Raw genomic sequence first — 25,155 nt, 5'->3', positions numbered from 1 at the left:
GGGGCCCAGGCGGTTTGGATGGGGGTAAAATCAGACCAGTTCCCCACCCACCAATGGCCCTGCTCAGTAACCCTGGCTCCCTGGAGCCATCCATCACGGGGGCAGCGCCAGCTGATCCAGAAAGCCCAAATAACCAGCTCTCCCTCCCTCAGTCCCCCGCCGGTGACGGTGACTTTGGAGCCATTCATGCCCCCCCACGGCTGCTAATGCTGCAGCCCCTTGCCCAGACCAGCCTCAGGTTCATCTCTGCAGATGGGCTTGGGGATGGCACGGGGGGGGGGCGGGCACGATGCGCTCTAGTGCCCGTGGGGGTGATTTCAGAGCAAGCAGGGCCTGTGGAGGAACGGGCCACGCATCCCACAGTGTGCCCTGGAGCGAAAGACCAAGGCAGGCTGACCAGGGATTTCTGAGCACTTGGGAACCATGACGGCACTCCCAGCGCCTCTCCTGGGAGAAGGATTAGTGTCCTTACGATATTTGTGGGGAGACTGAGGCAGGGGAGGGGAAAGGGGCTCGCCCAAAGTCGGTCAGTCAGTCAGTAGTAGGCACTCAGAAAAGAACCCAGGAGTCCTGTCTCCTAGTCTGTTCTCTAACCACTAGACCCCACTTCCCATAGATGGGAAGAGTACCCAGGAGTCCTAGCTCCTAACCTGTCCCACTCCCCCCCTCCCCCCCAAACCACAACCACAAGCACAAGACCCAGCTCCTCTCATGCAGTCAGGGATAGGACCCAGGGGTCCTGGCCCCCAAGCCCCACCCCACTCTAACAAGACCCAGCTCCCTTCCTGGAGATAGGGGTAGGACCCAGGGGTCCTGGCTCCCTCTCCGCTGCTCCTTCCACTACACACGCTTTCCATGCAGCCTAAGGCACGGTCTTGGAAGCCTGCTCAGCATTACCTGCTCACTCCCCTCGCTAGCGCTGGTGCTGCTCAGGGTGCTTTGAGTTCTCCTGTTTCCCAGTGGTTTGCAATCCAGCAGGGGCAGGGGTTGACTTTTTTAACTGTCCCCCAACATGCAGCCCCTTCCTGAGTGCAGAGTCGATATTGCATTTAACGAAGAGCTGCCTTTCTCCACCTGCTTTTCCCATTCAGCCCCAGGAACAAATTCACCCCAGACAATACGGACCCAGCGGTAACTAGATAAGCGCCTTGGAAATGAATTTACTTCTTTGCATGGAAAGCCCACTTGCAAGGCAAGCGCTCCGGCCGCCCGTTCCCATTAATAACCTGCTCTGACACAGGTTCCAGCCTCGCTGCGATGTTATTGTGTCTTTGCCGCCCTCCACCAATAATTGGCTTCATTAACTCCCTCTCCTCTAATGGGGGATTGGCAGATTATGGCCATATCCGTGCCCCCGCTGAGCCTGGTGGCGCATTCCCCACGTCTCTGTTAATAAACTGCCCCGGGGGTGCTAGTCGCTGGACTGCAGTGGCAGCTAGAAATTCCAGCCGAAACAGGACGCCTGTTGCTGCAGACACCGCCTGGATAGACTGCCTCCTTCTCAGCGCACCTGAGGTAGGAGGCAGGTGCCATGTCTGCTTCCCGGCTCTCCAGCCCACCCCCTCCCACCGCCAAGGGGTCCAGTCCCCCTCTTCTGCACTGTCGCTCATCACCGGGGCGCTCCTGATTTGCCCCAGGGTGAGTGAGCACCAGGCATGGAAGCAGCCCTGCGGTCTGCATGCCGTGTTTGTGTGTGAGGCCCCTGCATGTCTCTGGGGCAGTGCTCAGCCATGGGGTGAGGGGGGGTCTTTGTGCACATCTCCCCTTCTTTGAGGGACCCCCGCCAAAGACTGCCCTGGACTCAGTCCTACCCGCCGCCAGTGCCCCAAAGCACCAGCCCACTCCCTCAAATCATGAGATCGGCTCCTCGGATCCCCCTTCTGGTGCTAGGGCTGTCAGGGCTGCCCCTCTTTCCCATTCTCCAGCTTATCTCTGCACCCACAAGGGCCAGAACCAGACTTGGATTTCACATGTGAGCTGAGAGTCTCCTGACTCCAGGAGCTGGGGATTTAAGAGAAAACACCAAATATCATGAGATAATCACAAGAGTTGGGGATGCTGTAAGTCTGGATGCAGTAATAGCTGAGGAGGAGAGCTGCTGTCCCCACCGCTGCCCCCAGGGGGCGAAGGGGAGCTGGAACCTGGGGCCCGTGGGGGAGGCGGGGACCCAGCAGGATCAGGCCCTGGGCCCCTTCCCGGCCCGGATCGGGCCCCCGCTCCAGCCTCCATGGAGGAATCTGGATACTTTATTTTCTTCAGCCCTGCCCACCCCAGCCCTCCTCTGCCCCCTCCCCCCATTGTCCCCCAGCCCTTTCTCCGCACCCCTGGCTCATTGCCCCCCACCTCTGCTCTCCCGTCCCAGCCTCTGCTGCCCCCCAGCCTCTCTGTCTCCGGCATTGCGGGATCCTTTGGCTCCTTGATCTATGTGAAGTTTTATAAGCAGGGGGAGCTGGGAGCTTCCCCTTGACCCCCCCATCCCAGCCCTGCCTCCTGCTAGGCCTGTGCTCACCAACACTCTGGCCGTGCGCTCACCAGGGCCCCGGGAGCCTCGGGATGGCAGCGGGACATGAGGGGCACCAGTTCTTTCCCTTTCACCCCCAGGCAGGAATGCTGCCCTCATGGGAGGAGTGGGGCAAACTGCGGGATCGAGCCACATGCCCCAGGGCAGCTGGGAACTACCCTTTCCCCTCCCTGCCCCCCATCTCATCTCATCCCACCCTGTCCCCCGTCTCTGCTCATCAGGATTTCCCCTCCCCCCCAACTCCCACATTCCCCCCCAGTGGTCAACAAGTTACAGGCAGTGTTGCCAACCTTGCCCCACCCCACCCCCCTGGCCTGCCTCCAGCCTTCGAACACCCCCTCTCATTTCAATTCCTGGGCAAAACCCAAAAAACCCTGTCCATGTCCGGCAGCTCTGCTCAGTCCTGGGGGCAACCAGTGGGGGGCCAGCAGCCTTCTCCTCCCCCCTCACTGGGGTTTGGGAAACTGCCCCCCCCCACACCCCTTCCCTGTCCCCTCCCTTGGGCAGGTGCTCTCTGCGTGCACTGGGGGGTTCTGGGCAGGAGGGGGTTAAGGAGCTGTGCATGATAACAGCCCTTTTGTCATTGAATGAGGGGAAGGAAAAGGCTGCCTGCCTGGGAGATAATCAGTCACTTTCGGCACCGGGAAGTGAAGGGAAGGGAAGGGAGCTCCCAGCGACTGGAGTCCAGGGCAGTGGGGAGACGGGGCGTGGAGGGGCAGCGGGCGCAGGCAGACTCGGAGTTCCAGCCATGGTCCCGGGGCGGCCCGCCGGGGTCTAGGGGGCTGGAGCAGGGGAGCCGGGGGGCTGCACGTCGGGGGGCTGGGTCGGCGAGGGCGGCAGCGATGCGCCAGTGACACCATGCAGTGGGCGCTGGTGGTGCTGTGCGGGGTCCTGTGCCAGCTGGGTGGGTCGCGGGGCCACGGGGCCAACCTGACGCTGGCCGTGCTGCTGCCGAAGCAAAACATGACCTACCCATGGGCCTGGCCCCGCGTGGGCCCCGCCATCTGGCTGGCCATCGACCAGATCAACCGGCAGCCAGACCTGCTGCCGGGCCACACGGTGCGCTGGGTGTTCGGGAACAGCGAGGACAGGTATGGCGTCTGCTCCGAACAGGACGCCCCCGTGGCCGCCGTCGACCTCAAGATGACCGACAACCCCGACGCCTTCATCGGCCCCGGCTGCGTCTACAGCTCGGCGCCCGTGGCCCGCCTGACCAGCCACTGGAAGCTGCCGCTGGTGACAGCCGGGGCGGAGGCCCACGGCTTCGACAACAAGGACATGTTCTCCCTGACCACGCGGGCCGGGCCCAGCCACCGCAAGCTGGGCGAGTACGTTGTGGGGCTGCAGCGCCACTTCAACTGGACCCAGCGCGCCGTGCTGGTCTACTCGGACGAGAGGATGGACGACCGGCCCTGCTACTTCGCCATCGAAGGGCTCTACATGGAGCTGCCCACCCTCCGCAACCTCACCGTGCTGGACATCTACTTCAAGGACCGAGACCAGGCCAACTACACCTTCCTCATCCAGGAGATTAAGCAGAAGGGCAGAAGTAAGTGACCCTCCCAGCCCACCTTTGTACGGCTGCTTCCAGGGACCCCCCACCCTATGGTGCCACAAGCCCCCTATGCAACATCTCCCTATTGCAGCCTCCTCCCTCCCCGCAGCCCTGCTCTGTGGGGTGCAACTTCTCCCCGGTGCAGCCACCCCGGGGTTCGCCTCCCCCAGCTCAACCTCAGGCTTCCCCAGTGCAGCCTTCCCACCATGACTCCCCCAGCAACACTCCCCATGACACTCTTCTTCAACCGAACAATGCAAGGGCCCCCGGTGCCGTGCCATCTCCTTAATGCACCCCCCCCCGCACACATGGAAATGCTGCCCCCCTTCTGCCAGCCCCCCACGTGGAACAGATCCAGCCCCTTGGATTCCCAGTGGCCCAGGGGGAAAGTTTTCTCCGAGATGCTTTGTGTTAACTTTGTGGTGTGCTGCCATTCCAGCCAGCCCAGTGCAGGGTCTGTTTCCCCCGCTCCCTGCACACAGAGTTGGGGATCCGAGCAGTGTTGGGGGTGGCTCTGAATTGGAAAAGGCAAGGAGCTTGCTAGGATGGAGGTGACGGGGTCAGCTGCCCCTTTGAAATGTACACCCCTCCCCCAGGCAGTGAGAGAGGGGAGCTTGGACGGGACGTGTTGGGGGGCCCTCCCAGCCCAAGTCGATAGCCAACGGGAGTCTGGCTGCAGGGAGATGGGGTGCGTTTGGTCTGCTCCCATCTGGCCCTGGTTGGAGGATTCTGCTTGGGGGTTTGAATCTGGCCCCAGCCAAAGCCACTGGGGGTGCAATCCACCCGTCAGGTCCCATCTAATCCCCCAGGACAGGACCTTCCCAACAGCCCAACCCCCAGGGCTCTGCCCCAGCGACAGGGGGCTGGCTCCCTGTGGGCGATGTAAGGGGATGCAGCTCCTGTGGGACAATTCCTCTGCAGGAGCCGTTCCCCAGCCGCTGCAGAGTACAGGGCAGCTCGCTAGCTTGGGGCCCAGTGCACAGCCCCTGGGGTGGGGCCGTGGGGCTGTGGGATTTTTGCTGAGCATCTTTCATTCCAGACTCTTGGTCCCCACGAACGCCCCAGCCTGGCCACCAGAAGGCAGGTGGGCACTTTGCTGGCGGGCACCAGGATGCCGGGGTGCAGCAGGCAACTGCAGGGCAGAGCCCAGCCTGGGGCACGCGCACCTGATGGGGAGACAAGCTCTGAATCCCCCAAGCCAGATGACACTTGTGCACATGGTTCTCGGCTCTAAGGGCCTGATCCAAACCCTGCTACAGGAGGAGATTGTCCATGGACTTGGATCTGGCCCTGACAGCAGGGAACTGGGACGGAGCCTTCGCTCAAACCTGCACGTAGGGGAGCTGACCGACAGATGGGCAGTGAAAGTCCCCCCCCTCGCCTCCCACCTTGTGTCCAGCCGGACCACGGAGCCCTGGGCTTAGGAACGTCTAACTTCCCCGCTGGCTTGGAGACGCACGGCAGGGATTCAGTGCTGCCTGCTCCGGGCGGGCGTGTGTCTCTGTGTGTGTGCGGGTGTGGAGACGGATTGAGTCTCAGGGTGCCTGGAAATCCACTGGCCACGGAACTGGCCCCTTGACAGAGAATCTTCAGCTTTTACATTTTGTGAAAAATTAAAAACAGGCACCATAGAACTCCTCTTAGCCGAGCCCCCGTTATCCGGCGCTTCCATGGGCAGCAGGGCCTGGGCTACAGCTGTCAGCCCTGGTTCAGTTCCTATGCAGAGCTGGATCATGCAGGCTCGGATAAACGGGCTTCTGCTGGCTGTCACCAAAAGCTCGTGTTCCACGGATACCTGTGTATACTGTGGCTGGGGAAAGTGAGGGTCAGCGCTGGAAAAACATGGCTAGTTTTGTGTTTGTATTGGAGAACGTTGGGGTTTCATCGCAAGAAAACTAGGAGCCCTGATGATTAGGCAGTGCGCGTGGATGTGTGGTTGTGTATGTGCGTGTGCGCATGCAGATGGGTGGATTTGTGCATGTGCTTTGGGGGGTGGCTGGGGCAGGCTGGTGGATGGTCTCCCTGCCCAGCGTTTATTGTCCCCTCACTGGATTTCTAACCCACCGAATCCTGGGCCCTGGCACTGAAAAATCGTAGCCCCAACCTGCCCCGTGCTCCCTGACCCCATGGCCTGTCCCACAGAGCCACTCCTGGCCTGGCTGGGACAAAAGGCAAGAGACCTGACTGTCTGGAAGTCAAAGCTGCTATGGCAACGCCCGGCCTCATCGCATGGCTGGCCCCAGAGGCCTGCCCGGCCCAGGGCTAACCACCCGGCCATGCTGCGGGGGAGTGCAGTATAGCAATAAGCTGCATCAGCGCCTGCCGTGGGTTTGTGCCAACGTCATTCAGAGCAGGATCCGGCCCCTGAGGCTGTGAGCTCTGCGGGCCAGGGGCCATCGCCACGCTGCGTCTGTACAGCGCCTGGCGCAGTGGGGCCCGATCTGGGACCGGGCATCTCAGTGCTCCACGAACACACCTAATGAGAACCGGGGATCAACACGCAATTGCTCCAGCCCGGGTCGGAGCCAGGCAGGAATTCCTGTGTATAGGGAGGGGAGTCACTGCTCGGATAGCAGGCGATGGGGGGAGGGCTGGGGTAAGCAGAGACACTCCTGGGGGCAATAGCCTGTTTATTCAGCCTCCCTGCCTCCACCCAGCTGCCTGGCTTCTGTGGGGCCCAGCTGGGAAGCCTGACCCTGGGTGACAGAGCAGCCTGTGACCCCCTCCCTTCGCCCACCATACCCAGGCAGGAGGTGCAGATCCCTGGAGGCACAAGGGGGGAAGGGATTGGAGCAGAGTGACGCCCCCCCAGCTCGTCTGACAGCTGGGCACCCCAGTGCCATGGTGATGGGCTTCCCGTGGAGACACTGTGATAGCCGGGAGGGGGAGCACCCCGTGGATGGGCTGGGGGGGGCAGAGCGCCCCGATGCGTGGCGGGAGTATTCAGTCCAGAGTTGTCCTCCCGCTCCCCCCACGTCAAGCCATAAATCCAAGCAGCAACCCCAGCCCAGACCTCAGCTCTGTAGGGCCCATGTCCCCCGCCCCGGGCCTGCCCCGAAGATGCCCCCACCCCTAGCCTAAGGGGAGTGAATCCAAATCAGCTGCCCAGCTTCATCTGCAAGCCAGACAGCCAGAGACCCTGGGCTTGGGGGCAGCAGGGGCTGAGTGCACAGCCAGTGTCATCCCTCCCTGTACAGCCTGTTCCATCTAGCCACTCCCCTGTCTGACCAGGTGTCCCAGGGGTGCCTGGTGTCCATGGCGGGGGCTGCCGGACATGGGGAGCTCGGCTCTGAGCCACGTCTCCCTGTAGGAAGGATGAGCCAGGCCCTGTGCCCACTTACTGCCCATAGAGAAGAGCAGGCAGGATGCCCAGCGGGCCCCACCCTGGCTGGGCAGGGCACACCAGATCAAGGAGATGTTATTAGTGGAGGTTTTTCTAAGGGTGCCAGTGAGTCACGGCCATTCTATCCTGCGAGTGAGGGACCCGACTTCCTCCCAGGGTGCGAAGAACTGAGGAAGCTGCGGTGGTGCTAATTAATGTCATTAATCCTCCCAGTCCAACCTCGAGTGCCAGCTTTTCCAGGGCTGAGCACCTACCTTCGGGGCCAGATTTACCAAGGAGCCCAGCCCCCAGCTGACCCTCAGCAGGCCAGATTCTTCTGCAGCTGAATCGTTTTGAGACTCTGGCCCGAGAACTTCCTCAGTCCCCAAAACGCAGCCCTGTCTGGGGTGGGCCACAGCCGCTGCGTACCAGCCCCATGGCAATGCTGCCAGATGTTTTAAGTCAGGACATGAAGAAGAATCCTGTAACGGGCAGTCCAGGGAGACAGAATGCAGGGATGCAGGCTGGAATTAGGGGTGATTATCTTGTCTCCAGGAGGAGGGGCACTTCCCTGTGTGCTGCCGCAACTCCTTTAGCGTTCCGCTCCCCCGGGTAGGCGTGGCAGTGCCGGATTCACACCCGAGCTTGTGCCGTTTATACAGGAGCGTGGAGCCTACTTACTCCCATCCGCCTCTTTCTCTGCTTCGTTTTTTAATGTGTGGGGGTTTCTGTATGCCTTCCACAGCTCACCCATGTGTCATGGGCCCTGCACTGCAGTCGCTTCATGAGAATTCCCCTTTTATTCAGGTGCCCGGGCTTGTGCAGCAAGAGGATGTGAGTTCTATCCCTGCTGGTGCCATACGGTTCCAGGTGGCCCTTTAAGGGGTGCCTGGGCACAGCCTCATCTGTGACCCACTTAGTTCACCTCCCCAGGAGCAAAGTCTCGTGATTGGCAGGTCAGGTGGCTAAATCAGGCCTCGGGGGTGGAAATAAAACCAGGTGAGCAAGAAGGCCCTTGGGGGAAGTCTTGGGGTTTGCTGTTGAACAGAGTCCCAGGGGCTGGCAGAGGGTTGAGGTGTAGGCAGTAGGAGCCAGCAGAGCTGGCTGGACAGTAGAGAGAAAATTCTCTAGTGGGAAGAAGCCGCAGCAGGGCTGGGGCTTGGCTGGGGAACTTTGTGATTTTCCCCAGGCCCCAGGAAGGGCTGTGACCTGACCCAGGGAAGCCTGTGGTGACATTATTCAGTAGCCCTAGGAGGGGAAACTGAGGCGTACCTAGCCTTGAGCCAGAGTGGCTCGGTGGTGCTGCTGCGGTTTGCTATGAGGGGTGTGGCTCTGTGGCAGCAGTACGAGAGACACAGAGATTGATCCTGATGTCTGCTCCCCGGTTTAAATCCACAGCCTGGTTCCTGGGTTTGCTCTGGATTTGCACAACTGTCGCTGAGCCTGGGATCAGGCCTGTGGTGTGTAAAGAGCTGTAGTGAAGACCCCAGGTCCCTGGGCCAGATCCTCAGCTGGGGTAAACAGTGCAGCTCCATTGGCTTCAACTGGCTCTATATGCTGAGCTCTGCCCAGCCTGGGGCCCGAGCTGCACCCATGGGCATGAGATGAGTTCAGCAGGGCTGGGTGTGGTGGGGGGTCCCCAGGGGCAGGCTAGCTCCCAGGGCGCTGTGGGGCCGGGCGTGGCGTGGGGGTCCCCGGGGGCAGGCTGGCTAGCGGGGCGCTGCGGGGCCAGGTGTGGCGTGGGGGTCCCCGGGGGCAGGCTGGCTTGCGGGGCGCTGCGGGGCCAGGTGTGGCGTGGGAGTCCTCAGGGGCAGGCTGGCTTGTGGGGCCGGGCATGACACGGGAGTCCCTAGGGGCAGGCTGGCTCCCATGGTGCTGTGGGGCCGGGCATGGCATGAGACCCCAGGGGCAGGCTGGCTCCCAGCGCGCTGCCGAGCTCTGTCTGTCCCTGGTGCCTGTATTTCACGATGTTTGTTCTGTGTCTGCCTGGGTTTGTTTTGTCTCATCGGCGGCTATTTCTGGGGCCTGGCGCGCTCCCTGCCCGGCTTCGCACTCCCTCCAGGGACCTTCCCCGGAGCCCGTCACTGCTACTGGACTGGGCAAGGAGCAGCCCCATGGAGCAGCTCCTCGGCCGAGAGTGCGTGGGGTGGCCTAGGGCTGGAGGTCTGGGCTGCCTCTCCCACCTCTCTGCTTTCCCCCAGCAGGGGGCGGTGTCGTGGGCAGGGTGCTCACCCCCTGCAAAGCTCCCACCGAGCATCAGGGCGCAGGGCCCCCTTCCGCACCCTGCCCTGCCCACGGGCCCTCACCCCACCCTGGATGCACCGCTCAGGGCCTGCGGGTCTCTCCCCAGCCGGCATGAGAGGCGGCAGCTCTCCGAGCCGAGCTGGGACCCTGCCCCTGGCCGGTTTCCTTAAGGAGCCGGGGCCCGCGGGGCAGGGCCAGGCACTGGGCAAGCGCCTCGGATAAATCACGGCCTGAAGCCTGGGCTGGAGGGGAGGAGGCGCCGAGTCAGCACAACAGGAAGCCCCTGGGCTGGCGCCCTGGCTGCAGAGGGGCCGAGTGCTGACTCGGCCTGGCCGGGGCCCGCTGACCGATCGCGTCCCCTGACCCCAGCCATGTTGGCTGACACGGCTGGGCCGGCAGCAGGGAAACAACGGGCCGGGCTGCACGCGGCCGGAAAATAACAGGATGTTCCTGGCCCGCTGAGGCCTAGGAGAGGGTGGGCTCCGACCCCCTCCCCGTCCACTGGGCACTGGGCTTTTTTGGTCTCCTCCAGGGCGAGATCGCTGGTCGGCCTCCTGGCCCCGTGTCTCGAGCGGCCCCAGCCCATCAGTGTCGGGCACTCTTTCCGGTATCGTCTCCCGGGCTGGCTGTGCTGGGGATGCTCTGGCCTGCCACCCGTGGCTGGTGGCACTGCCACCCCCCCGGCACAGCAGATGCAAGCAGGGCCGTGGCATTGCATGCCCGTGGGCACAGCTGCCAGGGGCTGTGGAGAGTCAGACCCCCAGCTCCCTCTGGCCTCAGCCCTGCCCAGAGTGGTGGTTGGGCCGGGTGAGTACCACCCTGGCTGCTGGCACCAGTAGGGGATTTTAGGATTAAGCAGCTGGTGTGGTGCCCGTACATGTGCAGCCCACCTCTCCCTGGGCCTGCTATTAACACAGGAACAAACACCAGCTGTTGCTAAATAGATCTGTCATTGGGAAGGGCCGGCTGAGCAACAGGATGGGCTGTCTCTGTCCACAGCCCTAGTGCCTGGGGCCCCATCTCTGTGGCCTGACAGACGGGCAGCCGTGCCCCCTCCTGGCCCAGCGAGGATTGTGGCCACTGGGAGAGTGGGCAGGGGGCTGCTGCCTACAGCTTCAATTTTATAATCTACATAGTCCTGCCAGGAGTGCAGAGGACTGGACTAGACGAGGTTCCTTCCAGTCCTGCGATTCCATCCTATGGGGGCCCCCTCCCACCTTTCGAGGCAGGGAAGTGGAGTTTGCTTCACACACTCATTTGTGACCCTCCCAGCAGTCCTGGACGCACCCCCTTCATGGTGGGGGAAGGCTGGGGCAAGTGCAGGGAAAGGGACCTGCCCCCAAATCACAGAGTGAGCTGGGGCTAGAACCCAGGAGTCCTGCCTCCCCTCCCCTCCCCTGCTCTAACCACTAGACCCCACTCCCCAGCCAGAGTCAGGGAGAGATCCCAGGAATCCTGGTTCCCAGTCATTATATAGCACCCCCCCATTCTCCCTTAACTCTTTTGTGGTGTGTAGCTCTGGGCGCCTGGACAGCCAGGCTGAGCCCTCTCCCTCCAGTGTGGGCTGCGTCCTGGGGGCCTGGCACGGCCCTGGGCCCTTGTGAGGCGGGCTGGGGAACAGCTCGTTAAGCTCAGCTCCTCCAGATTTCACAACTTCGGCGTAGTGCGAAGGGCTCCCAGGGGAGGAGGCTCTGGCAGCTAGTGGCGGGGTGGGGCGGCGGGGGGTGGGGGCTTGTTGTCTTTCCAGCTCAGCATAGGAGGAATATGGAGAAAAGTGCAGGCAGAGCCCTGGGGGTTTGGTTTCCTGGCTGTGCCCGCCAAGGGCCTGGACCCCTGCTCCAGCGTGGGCGAGCAGGAAGTCCTGCTGGCTCCTGGCTACTCCAGCCCTGGCCTCTTCCACAGGGGGCGCTGTGAGGCACAGGGCAGGAGGAGCACTGGCCTGGCAGGGGAGGGTGTGTCTGGTGTGCGTGTGCACAAGTGTGTGTGCGCACAGTGCATGGCGGGCTGTGTGGGTCACACACCAGCCCCTATGCCCAGCCATGCCCCACGGGGTGTCCCCAGCTCCCCTGCTCTGCCAGCCCGCCCAGGGGATGGCCGGGGCCAGGGCAGTGACCCATCCAACCTGCCCAGCTCCAGTCCAGCCACTTCCCCTCTGGCGGCAGAGCAGAGGGGGAAGTGGGGAGCATTAGGGTCAGGGCAGGATCTCGGGGTGCATGGGGGTTCCCTTGGCTCTGACAGTGCCAGAGCGAGAGAATCCGGCCCAGGGTCCCCTCAGCGTCCTTGGAGCCGCCAGCCTGGTCCAGGCACCCCAGGACGAGGAGCCCCCAGCGATACAGGGCGCGTGTCCGGGGGCTGGTGCCACTAACCCTATCCTTGCCCCTTCAGTCGTGTACATTTGCTGCTCCCCGGACACTTTCCGCCAGTTCCTGCTGCAGGCCTGGCATGAGGGACTCACGCAGGGGGACTACGCCTTCTTCTACATCGACATCTTCGGGGCCAGCCTGCAGGGCTCCCGCTTCCCCGACCCCCAGAGGCCCTGGAGACGCGGGGACAAGGACGACGCCAACGCCAGGGAGGCGTTTAAGGTGAGGAGTGCCCAGGATGGAGCCCTCCAGCCAGGTAGCTAGGGAGCCAGAGCCCGGTTTGGCTGGGAGCTCGCCTGGATCTCAACGAGAGGGCAGCACCGGCTGGGCCTGTTGTGGGTGACTGCGCTGGCACCATGGGTTCAAAGAGGGTTGGGTAGTAAGTACAGCAAGGGGCTGGGAGCCAGGACGCCTGGTTTCTATTCAGAGATCTGGCCTGGAGCGTGTTCTTCTGCTTAGACCGGGGCAGGGGCTGGGTCCTCTCCCAGCTCTGCGGGGAGTGGGGCCTAATGTTATCAAAGGGAGCCTGGAAGCCAGGATTCCTGGGTTCTATTCCCACCTCTGCCACCAATTTGCTATGTGACATTGAGCCAGGTTCTGTGCCTCAGTTTCCCCATCTATAAAAGAAGGGGTAGTGATCCTGCTGCCCACCAGGGCTTTGGAGTCAGTGCCTGAGTCCCTTGCAGGATTATTGGGGCAGCTCTGCCAGCCCGTAGAAACAGGGAGCTCCAATGATGCCAGGGGCTCCGGGGTGGAAGGGGGAAGAACCCAGTGTAGGAAGCAGCTGAGGTGCAGCACAGGGGACTTTACCGGAGCCTTGGCCCCTCATGACCTCCCAGGCTGCTGAGCTCAGTGGTGGTGGTCACGTGGGGTAGCTGGTACCTAGCTCAGGGGGCTGCCGCGGTGCCTGGGGCCAGAGCAGCAGGGCAATGGTGCTGTCCCCCTTGCAGCCAGAACATGCCGTGTTTGTACCAGGCACAGGACAGTGACACTGGCACACGTGCTAAGGTGCACTCAGCTTCACCAGCATAAAGGTGCCGTGGGCAGGTTCCAGGGAAGTGCCCTGCCTTGCACTGGGCTGATGGGCTGTTTGCAGCTCTGGAGCCCTGGGTTCAAATCCTGCCGAATGCATTTGTGAAATGAGTTTGCTGGGCCTCAGCCCAAATTGCCCCAGCCATGCCCCTCTGTTGCCCTAGAGACCACGGGCCATGGGGGCAGCTAATGCCCCCGACCCTCCCTGCTTCTGGCCAGCCCCTGCCTGTTTGCTCTTTGCTGCAGGAGGGAGCAAGGAAGCAAGATCATTTCCCCGGGGTTGAGCACTGCCAGGGAAGGCTATTAATAGCCTGGGGGCGGGACGCTGCCCCCAGCCTCCCCAGGGAGCCCAGGCCTGGAGGGGCTGAGGGACCCTGCAGGCTGCGATCCTGGAAGCAAGAGGGGCTGAGGAAGGCGCCAGACTGGCAGACCTGGAGGAGGCTTCTGCCCAGTGCCTAGGGCAGCTGGGCAATGGCGGGGGGAGGCCCTGGGAGGTGCCAGGTCACCAGCCAGCCCAGCCACCCTCCAGTGGGGAGTCCTGGCACCCACCCACCCGTGGGGCTGCAGGCACCATGTGGGAAACCCAGGCCCATCGCCTCCCGTCTCAGCCCCTCTGCCCTCTACCCCCCTAGGCAGTGATGATTGTCACCTGCAAGGAGCCCGAGAACCCCGAGTACCAGCCCTTCCTGGAGCAGCTCAAGCAGGAGGCCCGCACCCACTTCCATGTTACCCTGCAGGACGGCCTGGTAAGACACCCCGCCGGCACCGGCCGCCCCTCCTTGGCCAGAGACAGCAGGGCCAGTCACCAGTAGGGAATGGGGGCGGGGGGAGCACAGAGACTCGCCCGCAGTCTGTGCATGGGGTGGCACCCCTCTGTCCTGGGGCAGCATGGGGCACCCCCGCGCTTCTGAGCCCGCCCATCCCTTTCAGATGAACTACATCGCGGCGGCCTTCCACGACGGGGTGCTGCTGTACGCCCGGGCCGTGAACGAGACCCTCCAGCAGGGCGGCACCGTCCGGAACGCCAGCGCCATCACCCGCCACATGTGGAACCGCACCTTCTACGGTAAGCGCCGCCGGCCGGGGCCCAGACCCTGCCCCCCAAGCCGTACGGTGGCTGCCCCTGGGAAGGCCCAGAACCCCTGGAGGGGGCACAGACCCCTTTGTGCAGCCCGAAGCCCTGGGGAACAGCTTGGGGAGAAGGGAGGCTCTGGGGGGACTCCCATGGTGCTGGCCACTGAGCCAGGTGTCAGCCGCCTCCCTGCCCTGCCCAGCGCTGCCAGACGGATCCTTTCCCCGAGCCGCTCGTTCCTCCTCTCTGGAAATTCCAGGGCTGGTATCGTTAGCAGCTCGGGGCGTGAGCTGGGCCGGGAGCCACTGGGCCGAGCTACTCGGTGGGAGATGGATGGTCTGTGGAGTGATGGAGCTGCTCCCCTTGCAGCCCTGCGCCCACACTGGGGACCCCGCTAGAAAGCATCTCGAATGCCCTGGCCAGGATCCACATGGCTCCACTCCCCCTCCTGGTGGGGCCCCTCCGCGGACGCTGGGCTGCCAGAGTGTCTGTCAGACGAGCCCCAGCCCGGGGAGGGGCTGGGCTCTTTGGAGTCAGCCCCTGGCCACTTTCTAACACAGAGAGGGGGCGAAATTCCCCAGCAGTTCCTGCAGTATGCAGGTTTCTCCTTCGCTTTTTAGCCAGTACTGTGTGGTGTTGCTGTGCACTGCTGCACTCCACCCCAGAGGCAGCTGCATCTCAGCATCAGTCAAGGGATCCCTGTGTAACCAGCCTCTGCGCCGCACCCCAGAGGGGCTGCATCTCAGAGCCATATGGTCCCCCCAATATCCCCTTCTCCACTTGTAGCCTCAAAGCCTGACTTCGGGCCCTCTGCCCTTTGACCCTGGGTGCTGCCCTGCGAGGGGGCTGGTCTCGCGGTCTCTCACACCCCCCCTTCCCCACAGGAGTCACTGGCTTCCTGAAGATTGATGAGAATGGAGACCGGGAGAGCGACTATTCACTGTGGGACATGGACCCCACGTCGGGCACATTCCAGGTCAGTGGGTGTCTGGGCCCAGTCTCCCAGCTAAGTCCTCTGCAGCCACCTCGAGGCTGGGCTGGGACGGCTCCGAGCCAAACCCAGGGCCTCGTTGCCTGGGGGTTATAGCTGGCGGAGGGAGGGAGTGATGGCAGCTTGGGACCCTGGGGGGTTCCCGCTGCTGGCCCCCTCCCAGAGCCCTCCTCTCTCGCCCTCTGCAGATCGTCTACAACTACAATGGCAGCACCAAGAAGATGAGGGCGGTGCCCGGGCGTGAGATCCACTGGCCAGGGAAAGGCGTGCCCAGGGATGTCCCGCCCTGCGGCTTCGACAACAGCAACCCCCTGTGCCGCAAAGGTGGGGCCAGCGTCCCCCCGCCCCCCGGCCTTTGCAGAGCAAGTGCTGAGGGTTTCATTCCCTTGCCCTGGAGCGCTGCCAGGACAAATACCTTCCCACAGGCAGAATCCAGCTTCCCCCGGCGGGGAGGGGCTACGCTGGGCCAGCCACATGAAAACAAGCCCCTCCAGCCAGCCTAGCCGTGTGGCTCCTTCCCCCCCCCAAGCAAGCTTTGCACCCCATATGGGGGTGTGGGGAGCTGCCCCCTTCCTGGGCCCCTCACCAGCAAAGCCACGAGGTGGGACAAGTCTCCTTGCTGTTTCTCTGCACCTGGTACCCTGTGCCCCCAGAACAGGCCCAGCAACAGGGCACGCTCCCCCCCCCACTCCTCCCCCAACCCACTTTGGGCTTTGCTGCCTAGTGGGTGTTGCCATGGGAACTTCCCTGGCTGAGACACCCCCCAACCTTCCTCCCCAAACTCACCCAGCACAAGACCAGCACATACAGCCCCTGGGCTGGATTCGAACTCAGGACTCTGAGCCAGCCTCTCCTCACCATCGCCCGCTGTGACGATGCGGTTCTGGCGGGACCCAGCTGAGAGTGCCAATTCAGGACAAATCACTTAAAACAGGACAGTTACAGCCCTAGGCTGGGGTTTTTCCACCTCTAAGGCAAACCAAACAAGCCAGACAAAGAGGACTTTGGTCTCACCCCACTGGCTAACCACAAGTCATGCAAGCAATTTCCTTAGACACTCCAGTTTCCCAGTATCACCACCAGTCCCACTCGTCCTGGAGATGAATGGTTATGAAAACCAACACCCCAATAAAGGAAAAAGTTTCTCTCGATCCCAAAGAATCAAGCCCCAGACCCAAGTCAATAAACAAGTCAAATCTGACCCACAAATCACGCTGTTGCCAGTCCTTTAGAATCTAAAATCTAAAGGTTTATTTGTAAAAGGAAAAGGATATAGATGAGTTAGAATTGGTTAAATGGAATCACTTACATCCAGTAATGGCAAAGTTCTTAGTTCAGGCTTGTAGCAGTGATGGAGTAAACTGCAGGTTCAAATCAAGTCTCTGGAACATCCCCCACTGGGATGGGTCAGTCAGTCCTTTGTTCAGAGCTTCAGTTTGTAGCCAAGTCCCTCCAGAGGTAAGAAGCAGGATCGAAGACAAGATGGAGATGAGGCATCAGCCTTTTATAGTCTTTTCCAGGTATAAGAACCTCTTTGTTCTTATTGTGGAAAATTACAGCAAAATGGAGTCTGGTGTCACATGGGCAAGTCCCTGCACTTTGCTGAGTTACAAGGCGTATCTGCCTTCTCTCTATGGGTCAGTTGTGTAGCTGATGGTCTTTAATGGGCCATCAAGCAAGCTAGGCAGGGCTAACACCAACTTGTCTGGGGTGTCACCCAGAAGCACAGCATAAGTTTGAAGTGCAGACAGTACAGAGCCAATATTCATAACTTCAACTACAAAATGACACATGCACACAGGCAGCATAATCATAACCAGCAACCCAGAACCTGGTCTTAGACACCTCATTTGACCCCCTTTATACAAGATTCGGTGCCACTACAGGACCTTGGTTCCAACCATGTTCTATATGGTCCCAGATTATATCAATAACGTCACACCCACCTCCCTTGTTTTGCAGCTAGCTTAACCATCCTGGAGATCCTCTCTGTCATGGTGAGCCTCATCCTGCTGATTATGACCATCACCTCCTTCTTCATCTACAGGTGCACCCCCGGGGCTGGGCTGGGGAGGGGGATACGTCTGGGTAACCTTGGCCAGGATGCAGGGACGGGGATATGGGGTGGGGGGCTTTACTGCAAATGCAGGGGGAGGGGCAGGGGGTCAAAGTGATGCTGGAGAAATGCTCCCCCTTTACAGGCAGATATGGGGGGAGGAGACACCAGGGGATGGAGCTGGGATTGGGGCCGGGAGGGGCTATTTGTCCTGGGTTTGGGCAGCACCTGGCTCAAGGGGGTGGTTGGCCATGGGCTTGGGCAGGTGCTATCCCCATACAGATAACTAGCAGCGTGGAGGGCACTGGGAGCTGGGCTGGTGCCCGACGCCCTCTCACATTGCCCTCCGTGTGTCCTGGCACAGGAAGCTGAATCTGGAGAAGGAGCTGGCGGCCGAGCTGTGGCGTGTGCGCTGGGAGGACGTCCAGTCCAGCAGCCTGGAGAAACACCTGCGCAGCACCGGAAGCAAACTGACACTGTCCCTGGTGAGCCCCGCGGGGCTCGGCTGGCCTGGCGGAGGAAGGTGTGGTGTCCGGCTGGGACCCTGGGCCAAGCAGCCCTCCGAGGGACCCCCTCTCCAGCCGGCACTGCATTGCGGGCGTCTCTGGGCGAAGCTCTGGGTTACAGCTGTGGATCCAGGGAGGTTAATTACAAGTAAATCCAGTCAGGGAGCCCTGAGCAGCTGCTGAGCCAGGCCAGGGGTTGGAGGGAGCCACGGGAGGTGCAGGGGGAAGACGGGGCTTGGGGTCGCCCAGGTTCCAGCTGGCTCTGAGTCCCCGGGGCCTGTTGGGGCCCCCTCCAGCCACTGTCACCCTTCCAAGCCATTGCCCTCCTCACCAGCCCCTGCAGCAGGAGTGGTGGGGTGAGAGATGGGAGAGAGGGTTCCCCGGGGGCTGCAAGGGGGGTGCCCCAGAAACCCTGGGGTTCCATTCCCTGCAGGAGGGAGCGTGTTGGCCCTGCCCCCATTCACACCGGCGCTTGCTTCTGCACAGAGAGGCTCCAACTATGGCTCCCTGCTGATCACGGAGGGGCAGTTCCAGGTCTATGCCAAGACAGCCTATTACAAGGTGGGTGCAGGGATCCTGCCTGAGCGCACGGAGGAGCAGCCGGGAACTGTGGGGTGGGGAGCGGGGGGTCAGTAGGGGGAGTGCGGCAGGGAGCAGGGCAGGTTCAGTAGAGGGAGCGGGGCGGGGTCATTAGGGGGCGCTGTGCTGGGGGGAGCAGGGCGGGGTCAGTGCGGGGAGCAGGCCACGGTCAGTAGGGGGAGCGGGGTGGGGAGCAGGCCAGGGTCAGTAGGGGGCGCTGTGCGGGGGGGAGCAGGGCGGGGTCAGTGCGGGGAGCAGGCCACGGTCAGTAGGGGGAGCGGGGTGGGGAGCAGGCCAGAGTCAGTAGGGGGCGCTGTGCTGGGGGGAGCAGGGCGGGGTCAGTGCGGGGAGCAGGCCAGGGTCAGTAGGGGGAGCGGGGTGGGGAGCAGGCCAGGGTCAGTAGGGGGCGCTGTGCTGGGGGGAGCAGGGCGAGGTCAGTGTGGGGAGCAGGCCAGGGTCAGTAGGGGGCTCTGCGGGGAGCAAGGCGGGGTCAGTAGCCTGTGCTTTGCCCCTGGCCGTCAGCGTCCATAAATGTTAAACAGCTGCCCAGGGGGTGAGGGACAGGACCTACCCCCCGTCTGAGCTCCCCCCAATCTCTTTCTCCAGGGGAACATCGTGGCAGTGAAGCACATCAATCGGAAGAGAATCGAGCTGACGCGGAAGGTGCTGTTTGAGCTGAAACATGTAGGTACCCGGCCAGTGCGCGGGCAGGTGGCTGGGCTGAGGGGCTCGGTGCGGCTGGCTCTGGGGCTCGGCTCGAGTGGGCGTCTGCTGGGGCTCAGTGTGTTTCTGTTCGGCTCTGCGGGGGCTGCCCGGCTCGCATGGCTGAGGATCCAGGCGGTGCTGGCAAAGGGGCCACGTTGCACAGCTGCCCACGTGCACTGCGGGGCCCCCCCTCAGAGCACCCGCGAGCAGGGGGCTGGGCTCTCCTGCCTTCCACCTTCCTCCCCCTGCACAGAACCCAGCTTGGGGGGCACCTGGACTCAGCTCCCGAATTCTCTGGATGGGAGGGGGTTGGTGGGACCCCTCCCTGCCCTTGGGCCCAGCCCGCCACTCCCCTGCAGCGGCTATTCACTGCCAGAATGTAGTGGGGGGGGGGGGTGAGGTCTGACACGCACCCCCACCCAGCATCCCCATTGCTGCCTCTCGTTAGTGCCTGGGCCTGTGCGCGAGTGTTTGGAGAGGAGAAAAATACTGCCCCCCCCCCCAGCCTCATGCCAAGAGCCTCTTGGCAGCCCCAGACCTGGGCCGCAGCCGCCACGCCCGGAGCTGGACCTCTGGGCGCGAGTCCCACCCACAACCCGGGGGCCGCGTGGGGGAGGACGAGCGGGAGCGGGGGCGAAAGGCAGTGCGGGAGCGACGTCGTCGGGAGACGGTAGTGTCCCTCACTCTAGCCCCCCGCGGCCCAGCCTGCCCTGAGCGAGCCGAGCACTTGGCCTTGCCCTTGCTCCCTCCTGGGAGCGCAGCCTGAAGCCTTCCCTGGCCATGCACATGTGTGTGCAGATTCACACGTGTGCAGAGTCACGTGCACCCACTGAATTCCCAGGCTCCGACTGGCCCTTCCCATTGGACCTGGCAGCCTGCTGCCTCCTGCGGGTGCCCAGTGGGCAGGGCAGGTCTCTGGTGCTTGCGGCTGCCCCCCAGATCCATGGGGCCAGCCCAAGGCACTGGGAGAGCCCGCTCCAGCCTCTGTGCCCCGGCCTCTTGGCACAGGTCGATCAGTCCCTAGCGGAGGATCTGGGGAGGGAGGGGTCAGTACAGTGTCCCTGCAGGGGAGCCTGTGGGCAGGTCCAGGCTGCAGCCACCACCCAGCCTGGCGTGTCCTGGCCCCCTGCTCTGGGCCCCACTCCCCTCTGTATGCGAGAGGCTCTCCTAAGCCGCCTTGCCTCAGAGCCAGGTTGCAGGGGGCTGAAGCTGCTGTAAGTGGCTGCGTGAGGACCAGGGGGCCCGGGCCAAGGCCTCGGGGGGGTAGCTGGAGTTGGGAGCTGCCTGGGGGCTCCTGCTCATGCTTGAGCCACTTGCATCCAATTATGCAACCCCTGGAGAATCCCTGACAGGGGATCCATTTGCCTGGCCTGTGCTGGGCACTAGGGTGTGGAGCAGCTGCCGGCAGACCTGAGTGGGGGCAAAAGGCAATGTGCCACTTTCACAGGCTGCGGGTCCACATGTGGGACTCTCTGCTGCAGGATAGCTGGTGAGCTGGGATTGATCCAACTCCGCTTCCGGCTGCCTGCTGGCTCGCCCGGGGAGGTGTGAATCAGCAGGACCGGACCCCACAGGGACACGGCTCTGTGGGAGGTGTCTGTGCCAGTACAAAGCCCTACTGTGGATGTGCGGCAGCGCTGTGAGTTGCATAGCGTGTCTGCACTAGGGGATGGCATCAGTGCAAAGAGGAACCAGAGTACGTGGACCCCGTGTGACGAAGTGGGACTGTACTTAATGTTTCCTCTGAATACTGTGTGGGGGCCTCAGTTTCTGGCCGACCCTCTGTCTCCTGGCAACTAATGGCCTGGCCTTTCCCCCCTGCGAGGGGATGCTAAAGGTGTGGGAGGACAAAGAGGTCAGGTGACCTACTGGCCCAGAAAAGGAACTCAGCAGAGAGGAGGGGCTGGAGGGGGTTTCAGTTTGGAGTCAGCTGGGGACGAGGAGTGAAGTGCAGACCTGGGGGTCTGGCTCACTGACCCCCAGAATGGACCCGGCCGAGGGGTCCGGTTCGCTGTACCTACAAGCTCTGTTTTAGACCGTGTTCCTGTCATCGAATAAACCTCTGTTTTACTGGCTGGCTGAGAGTCACATCTGACTGCAAAGTGGGGGTGCAGGACCCTGTGGCTTCCCCAGGACCCCGCCTGGGTGGGCTCGCTGTGGGAAGCCCACGGAGGGGCAGAGGATGCTGAATGCTCCAAGGAGAGACCCGGGAGGTGAAGACGTGGGAGCTTCTTGCCCCGGGAGACAGGCTGCTCCGAGGGAGAGGAGGCTCCCCAAAGTCCGGCCTGGCTTGGTGGGGAGCAGTTCCAGAGCATCGCCCGGGGACCCCGTGACACACCACCGCTAGCAGCTGCTGCTGGCATCACAACACCATCGAGGCCCCGGCATCAGGACAGATTGTCCCGGCGTTGCTAGGTGCACTGGGATGAGTACTGGGGTGGGGGCAATTCTCAGCTGCTGCCTGAGGCAAAATGCGCCCCCCGCCCTCCGTCAGCCCAGCAGGGCCTGGCAGCTTGCCCAGCCAGTCTGCCAGTGGGCATTTGGATGATCAGGAGAAAGGGCTGGACAGGCCAAAGGACTGTCCTGGGTGGCAGCCACTCCTAGGGCTCCCCCCACCCCAGTAAACTCCTCAGGCTCCTTGGGGAACCAGCAGGAGGTGACGTCACACATGCGGGCACTTTCTGTGCCAAGGGGAGGGACCCACTCCCTGGCAGGCAGGCAAGGCTGGCTCAGGTTATCAGCAGGGCCTCTGCCATGCACACGCTAATTACTCATTAGCAAGGAAGCTGCAGGGAAGCCATTGTCCTTTCCTTGCTAATTAGAAATCAGCCTGAGCCAAGGGGCAGCACTGGAAGGAGGGAGAGCTTCCTGGATCCCTGGCTGCCATATGGGGCGCTTGCCAGTGCCCATGCGGGGGCAGTAGCCTCCCCACTTCCCAGATGGGGAAACTGAGGCACGGGGTGGTTAAGGCCTGACTTTTGCTGGAGGTTGAGGCTGGTTACCAGCACTCCACTTCAGGCTCCTGGAGTCCGGCTCCCCTCTCTCCCCCGACTCAGACCCATGAGAGCTGCTGGGCATTATGAAAGCTGGTCCCTGGGCCCGGGCACCGGGCGCTGCTGTTGACATCAGCTGGAGCTGTGGGTGCTTGGCGGCAGTGAGTAGCGAGGTGCCCCTCCCGAATGCAGCCCAGCCTTGGCACTGCAGCTGGGAGCCTGGGGCCAGGACAGGGCAATGCAGGCAGTGTCTGTGCAGCTGGATGGGACTTCACTGGTTGGACACGAGGCCTCCTGTGTGGGCCGGTCTCCCCCAGCGCAGGCTCCTGCACCAGGCGGGGGGCTGTCCGTCCCATTCAGGCCGGACAGGGGTGGAGGCTCCATAACCCCTGGCCAGAGACACCAGCTAGGCCTGAGGGCACTCTGACGATAGACCCCATCCAGATTTGGCGGCCGCACGACCCATCTGGCTGCCCCACCTCAGACAAGGTGGCGAATGGGGCGTGGATTTGTAACTGACGGTGGGGCAGCGCTCTGGCCTGAGGCGACGACATGATCACAATGCTTCCCCCGGCCTCGGAACCGGGATCTCTACTGCCTTCCCTGCTGGGCTGAGGGAGGCCAAGTCTCAGCCCCTCTGCCAGAGCTCCAGTGACTTGTGCGTGGCCCCAGAGCCATGACCACAGCTTATGGGCCCTGTTGCCTTTCGGTCCCGGCTCCAGGGGAGACGCCGACCATGGCGACACAGCCGTGGGGCGGGGAGAGCTCCCGGGCTAGAGCTACCCCAATCCATGGGGCGTCCAGCCTAGTGCGGCGGCGGGGGTAAATTCCTGCAGCGTCTCGCCGAGCCGGGACGTTCCCTCTGCCCCCGCATGTGGAGGAAGGTTTTAGCACATTGGGTCTTTTTAAATGTATGGGCTGGCTGGGGACTCTCTGTCCCTGTGCCAGCTGTGGGGAAAACATGCAGGGGTTGAGCCAGCAGGAGGAGTGGGGAGGTGACAGGCCAAGAGGAAACTGGCCACATGTTCCACAATCCCCATGTCCCGTGCATACACAGGGCTTGGCTTGCAGGGTGCTGCGCTGCATCTCCCGACATCTGGCTGCAGCTGGAGATGTGGCGGGGGGGCGTTGCATTGGGTCATTCCTCTGCTTTTGGGACTGGAATTCAGCACAAGAAGTTGGGGCTGCGGATCAAGGAGCAACCTTGGACCCCACCCGCACTCAGCTCGCCTCGTAAATATCACGCGCTTGGATGCCAGCCAAGCAATTTCCTGCCCACCTGACTGGCCTGATAAATCCTTCATTAGGCTGAACAGAGGCTTCCTCCTCAGCTTCTGCCTGTTTAAACAGCTGCTGAGCCCCACCCCAGAGGTGGCTGCATCTCAGAGCTGAGTGAGGGGTCCCTTGTAGAAATGGTGTGACCCTCCCAACATGGGGACTGTCCCGCTTGGGTCCCTCTCCCATGGGCACCAATGGGGCACAGACAGCCCTGCCCCACACATGCATTTCGGAGGCGGCTGCATCCCAGTGCTGAGTGAGTGGCCTGCAAAGCACTCTGGGAGGAAAGGCACTAGGGACTCCAAGTGGCTTCCCCTTAACCCTGCCTTCTCCATCCCCCTGCAGATGAGGGACGTCCAGAATGAACACCTGACCCGCTTCGTCGGAGCCTGCACAGACCCCCCAGACATCTGCATCCTGACGGAGTACTGCCCACGCGGGAGCCTCCAGGTATCGCCGCACAGGGGCTATGGGGTGGAGGAGATGCAGTTGTGGGTAGTGGATGGGACTGGAAGCTGGGACTCCTGGGTTCTCTCCTGGGCTCTGCGAGGGGAGTGGGGTCCAGTGGGTGGGAGCAGGGAGCCTGAGAGCCAGGATTCCCGGGTTCTCTCCTGGGCTCTGGGAGGGGAATGGGGTCCAGTGGGTGGGAGCAGGGGGCCTGAGAGCCAGGACTCCTGGGTTCTCTCCTGGGCTCTGGGAGGGGAGTGGGGTCCAGTGGGTGGGAGCAGGGAGCCTGAGAGCCAGAACTCCTGGGTTCTCTCCTGGGCTCTGGGAGGGGAGTGGGGTCCAGTGGGTGGGAGCAGGGAGCCTGAGAGCCAGCTGAGACGGCAGGGAGGCTCCATGTGGCAGCCAGTGAAGCTTTGCCTGGTGCTGTGCAGAGCCTGCTGGAAGGCGTTAGGGCAGCAGGGGAGAGGCCCAGTGGGATTCCTGAGGAGCCCCCAGGCCTGATGCCCAGTGCCCTGCGTGCTGCCGTTCCTGGGTGGGGTCGCCAGGCACCGATCCCCTGCCGAAGAGGGGAGGAGAAGGGCTGTGACCTAGTGTCCAGGCTGGACTCGGTACAAACATGCAGAGCAGTGGGCAGGCCTGTCCGTGCCCCAGCAGGATGGTCCCCGTGTTGGGAGGGTCACGTTTTGCAGCAGTGATGGCGGGGGCGGTGTCTGAATTAAAAGGAGGGGGCTCGGCTGGGGCCCCCCCAGGGCCCAGCGAGTGCTGGTGCCGGGGCTGTTTCCAAGCAGGATGATTTATAGGGGGGAGGGCGCTCCCCTCCCACGTTTCCTCTCTCGTGACAGGCCTGGATTCCTGGCTTCGCACTCTGGCGCAGATACAGTTCCTCTAATGGCCGAGAGAGAGGCCCTGGGGGTCCCTGCCGGGTACTCCACCGGCCGTGGGGCTCCCTGTCGGCCAGCCAGGCGCCATGGGGACATGCTCCCTTATTCTCCAGCTCTCTCTGAACACGGAGAGCCGTCAAGTCCCTCACTCGCCTCCACCCGGCCTGCCCTGGACCGTCAGCGGGTGGCCAAGCCCCAGCCATGCCACGTGCACTTTGCACCAGCGCAGCCCCCTCACTCCAGTGCCGGCTGCACGTGGCCCTGGTTCAGTACCGCGCCCACGCCAGGGTTGGCGCCAGGATAGACCAGCCAAGCCTGGTCCGGTGCCACCCCCACGACCAGCAAGTCTCTGGTGCCACCGCCGGGGCTGGTGGGGAGATGGGGCTGTTGGGGGGAGTTTGCAGAAGGATCCAGAGCCCTAGCTGGGGGGAGGAGGGAGAGTGGCTCAGCCCCCACCCCTCTCTGTGCTTGTGCCCATCCCGTGCAGGACATCCTGGAGAACGAGAGCATCACGCTGGACTGGATGTTCCGGTACTCGCTCACCACTGACATCGTCAAGGTAACGGCCGACCTCCCGCCTGTACCTCACGCCCAGCCCCCTGCGCCCAGC

The 25,155-nt window shown here is 62.7% G+C and overlaps 1 protein-coding gene across 1 annotated transcript in view; it reads left to right on the top strand.

Moving 5' to 3' along the window:
- The first annotated feature begins 3,362 nt into the window (after positions 1 to 3,362).
- Positions 3,363 to 25,155, top strand: part of NPR1 (natriuretic peptide receptor 1) — a 30,438-nt gene continuing 8,645 nt past the window's right edge. Inside the window, 12 exon segments of the mRNA XM_032793637.2 lie at positions 3,363 to 4,070; positions 12,028 to 12,227; positions 13,670 to 13,783; positions 13,968 to 14,103; positions 14,994 to 15,085; positions 15,289 to 15,424; positions 17,063 to 17,147; positions 17,521 to 17,641; positions 18,149 to 18,223; positions 18,848 to 18,925; positions 23,563 to 23,667; positions 25,033 to 25,104. Coding sequence (XP_032649528.1) covers positions 3,380 to 4,070; positions 12,028 to 12,227; positions 13,670 to 13,783; positions 13,968 to 14,103; positions 14,994 to 15,085; positions 15,289 to 15,424; positions 17,063 to 17,147; positions 17,521 to 17,641; positions 18,149 to 18,223; positions 18,848 to 18,925; positions 23,563 to 23,667; positions 25,033 to 25,104 — 1,905 coding nt within the window. The 5' untranslated portion in view covers positions 3,363 to 3,379.

This window comes from Chelonoidis abingdonii, chromosome 11 (genome assembly GCF_003597395.2).
Source record: "Chelonoidis abingdonii isolate Lonesome George chromosome 11, CheloAbing_2.0, whole genome shotgun sequence".
NCBI lineage: Eukaryota > Metazoa > Chordata > Testudines > Testudinidae > Chelonoidis > Chelonoidis abingdonii.
Note: the sequence above shows the minus strand (reverse complement) of the source record. Positions and strands in the feature narration are given on the sequence as shown.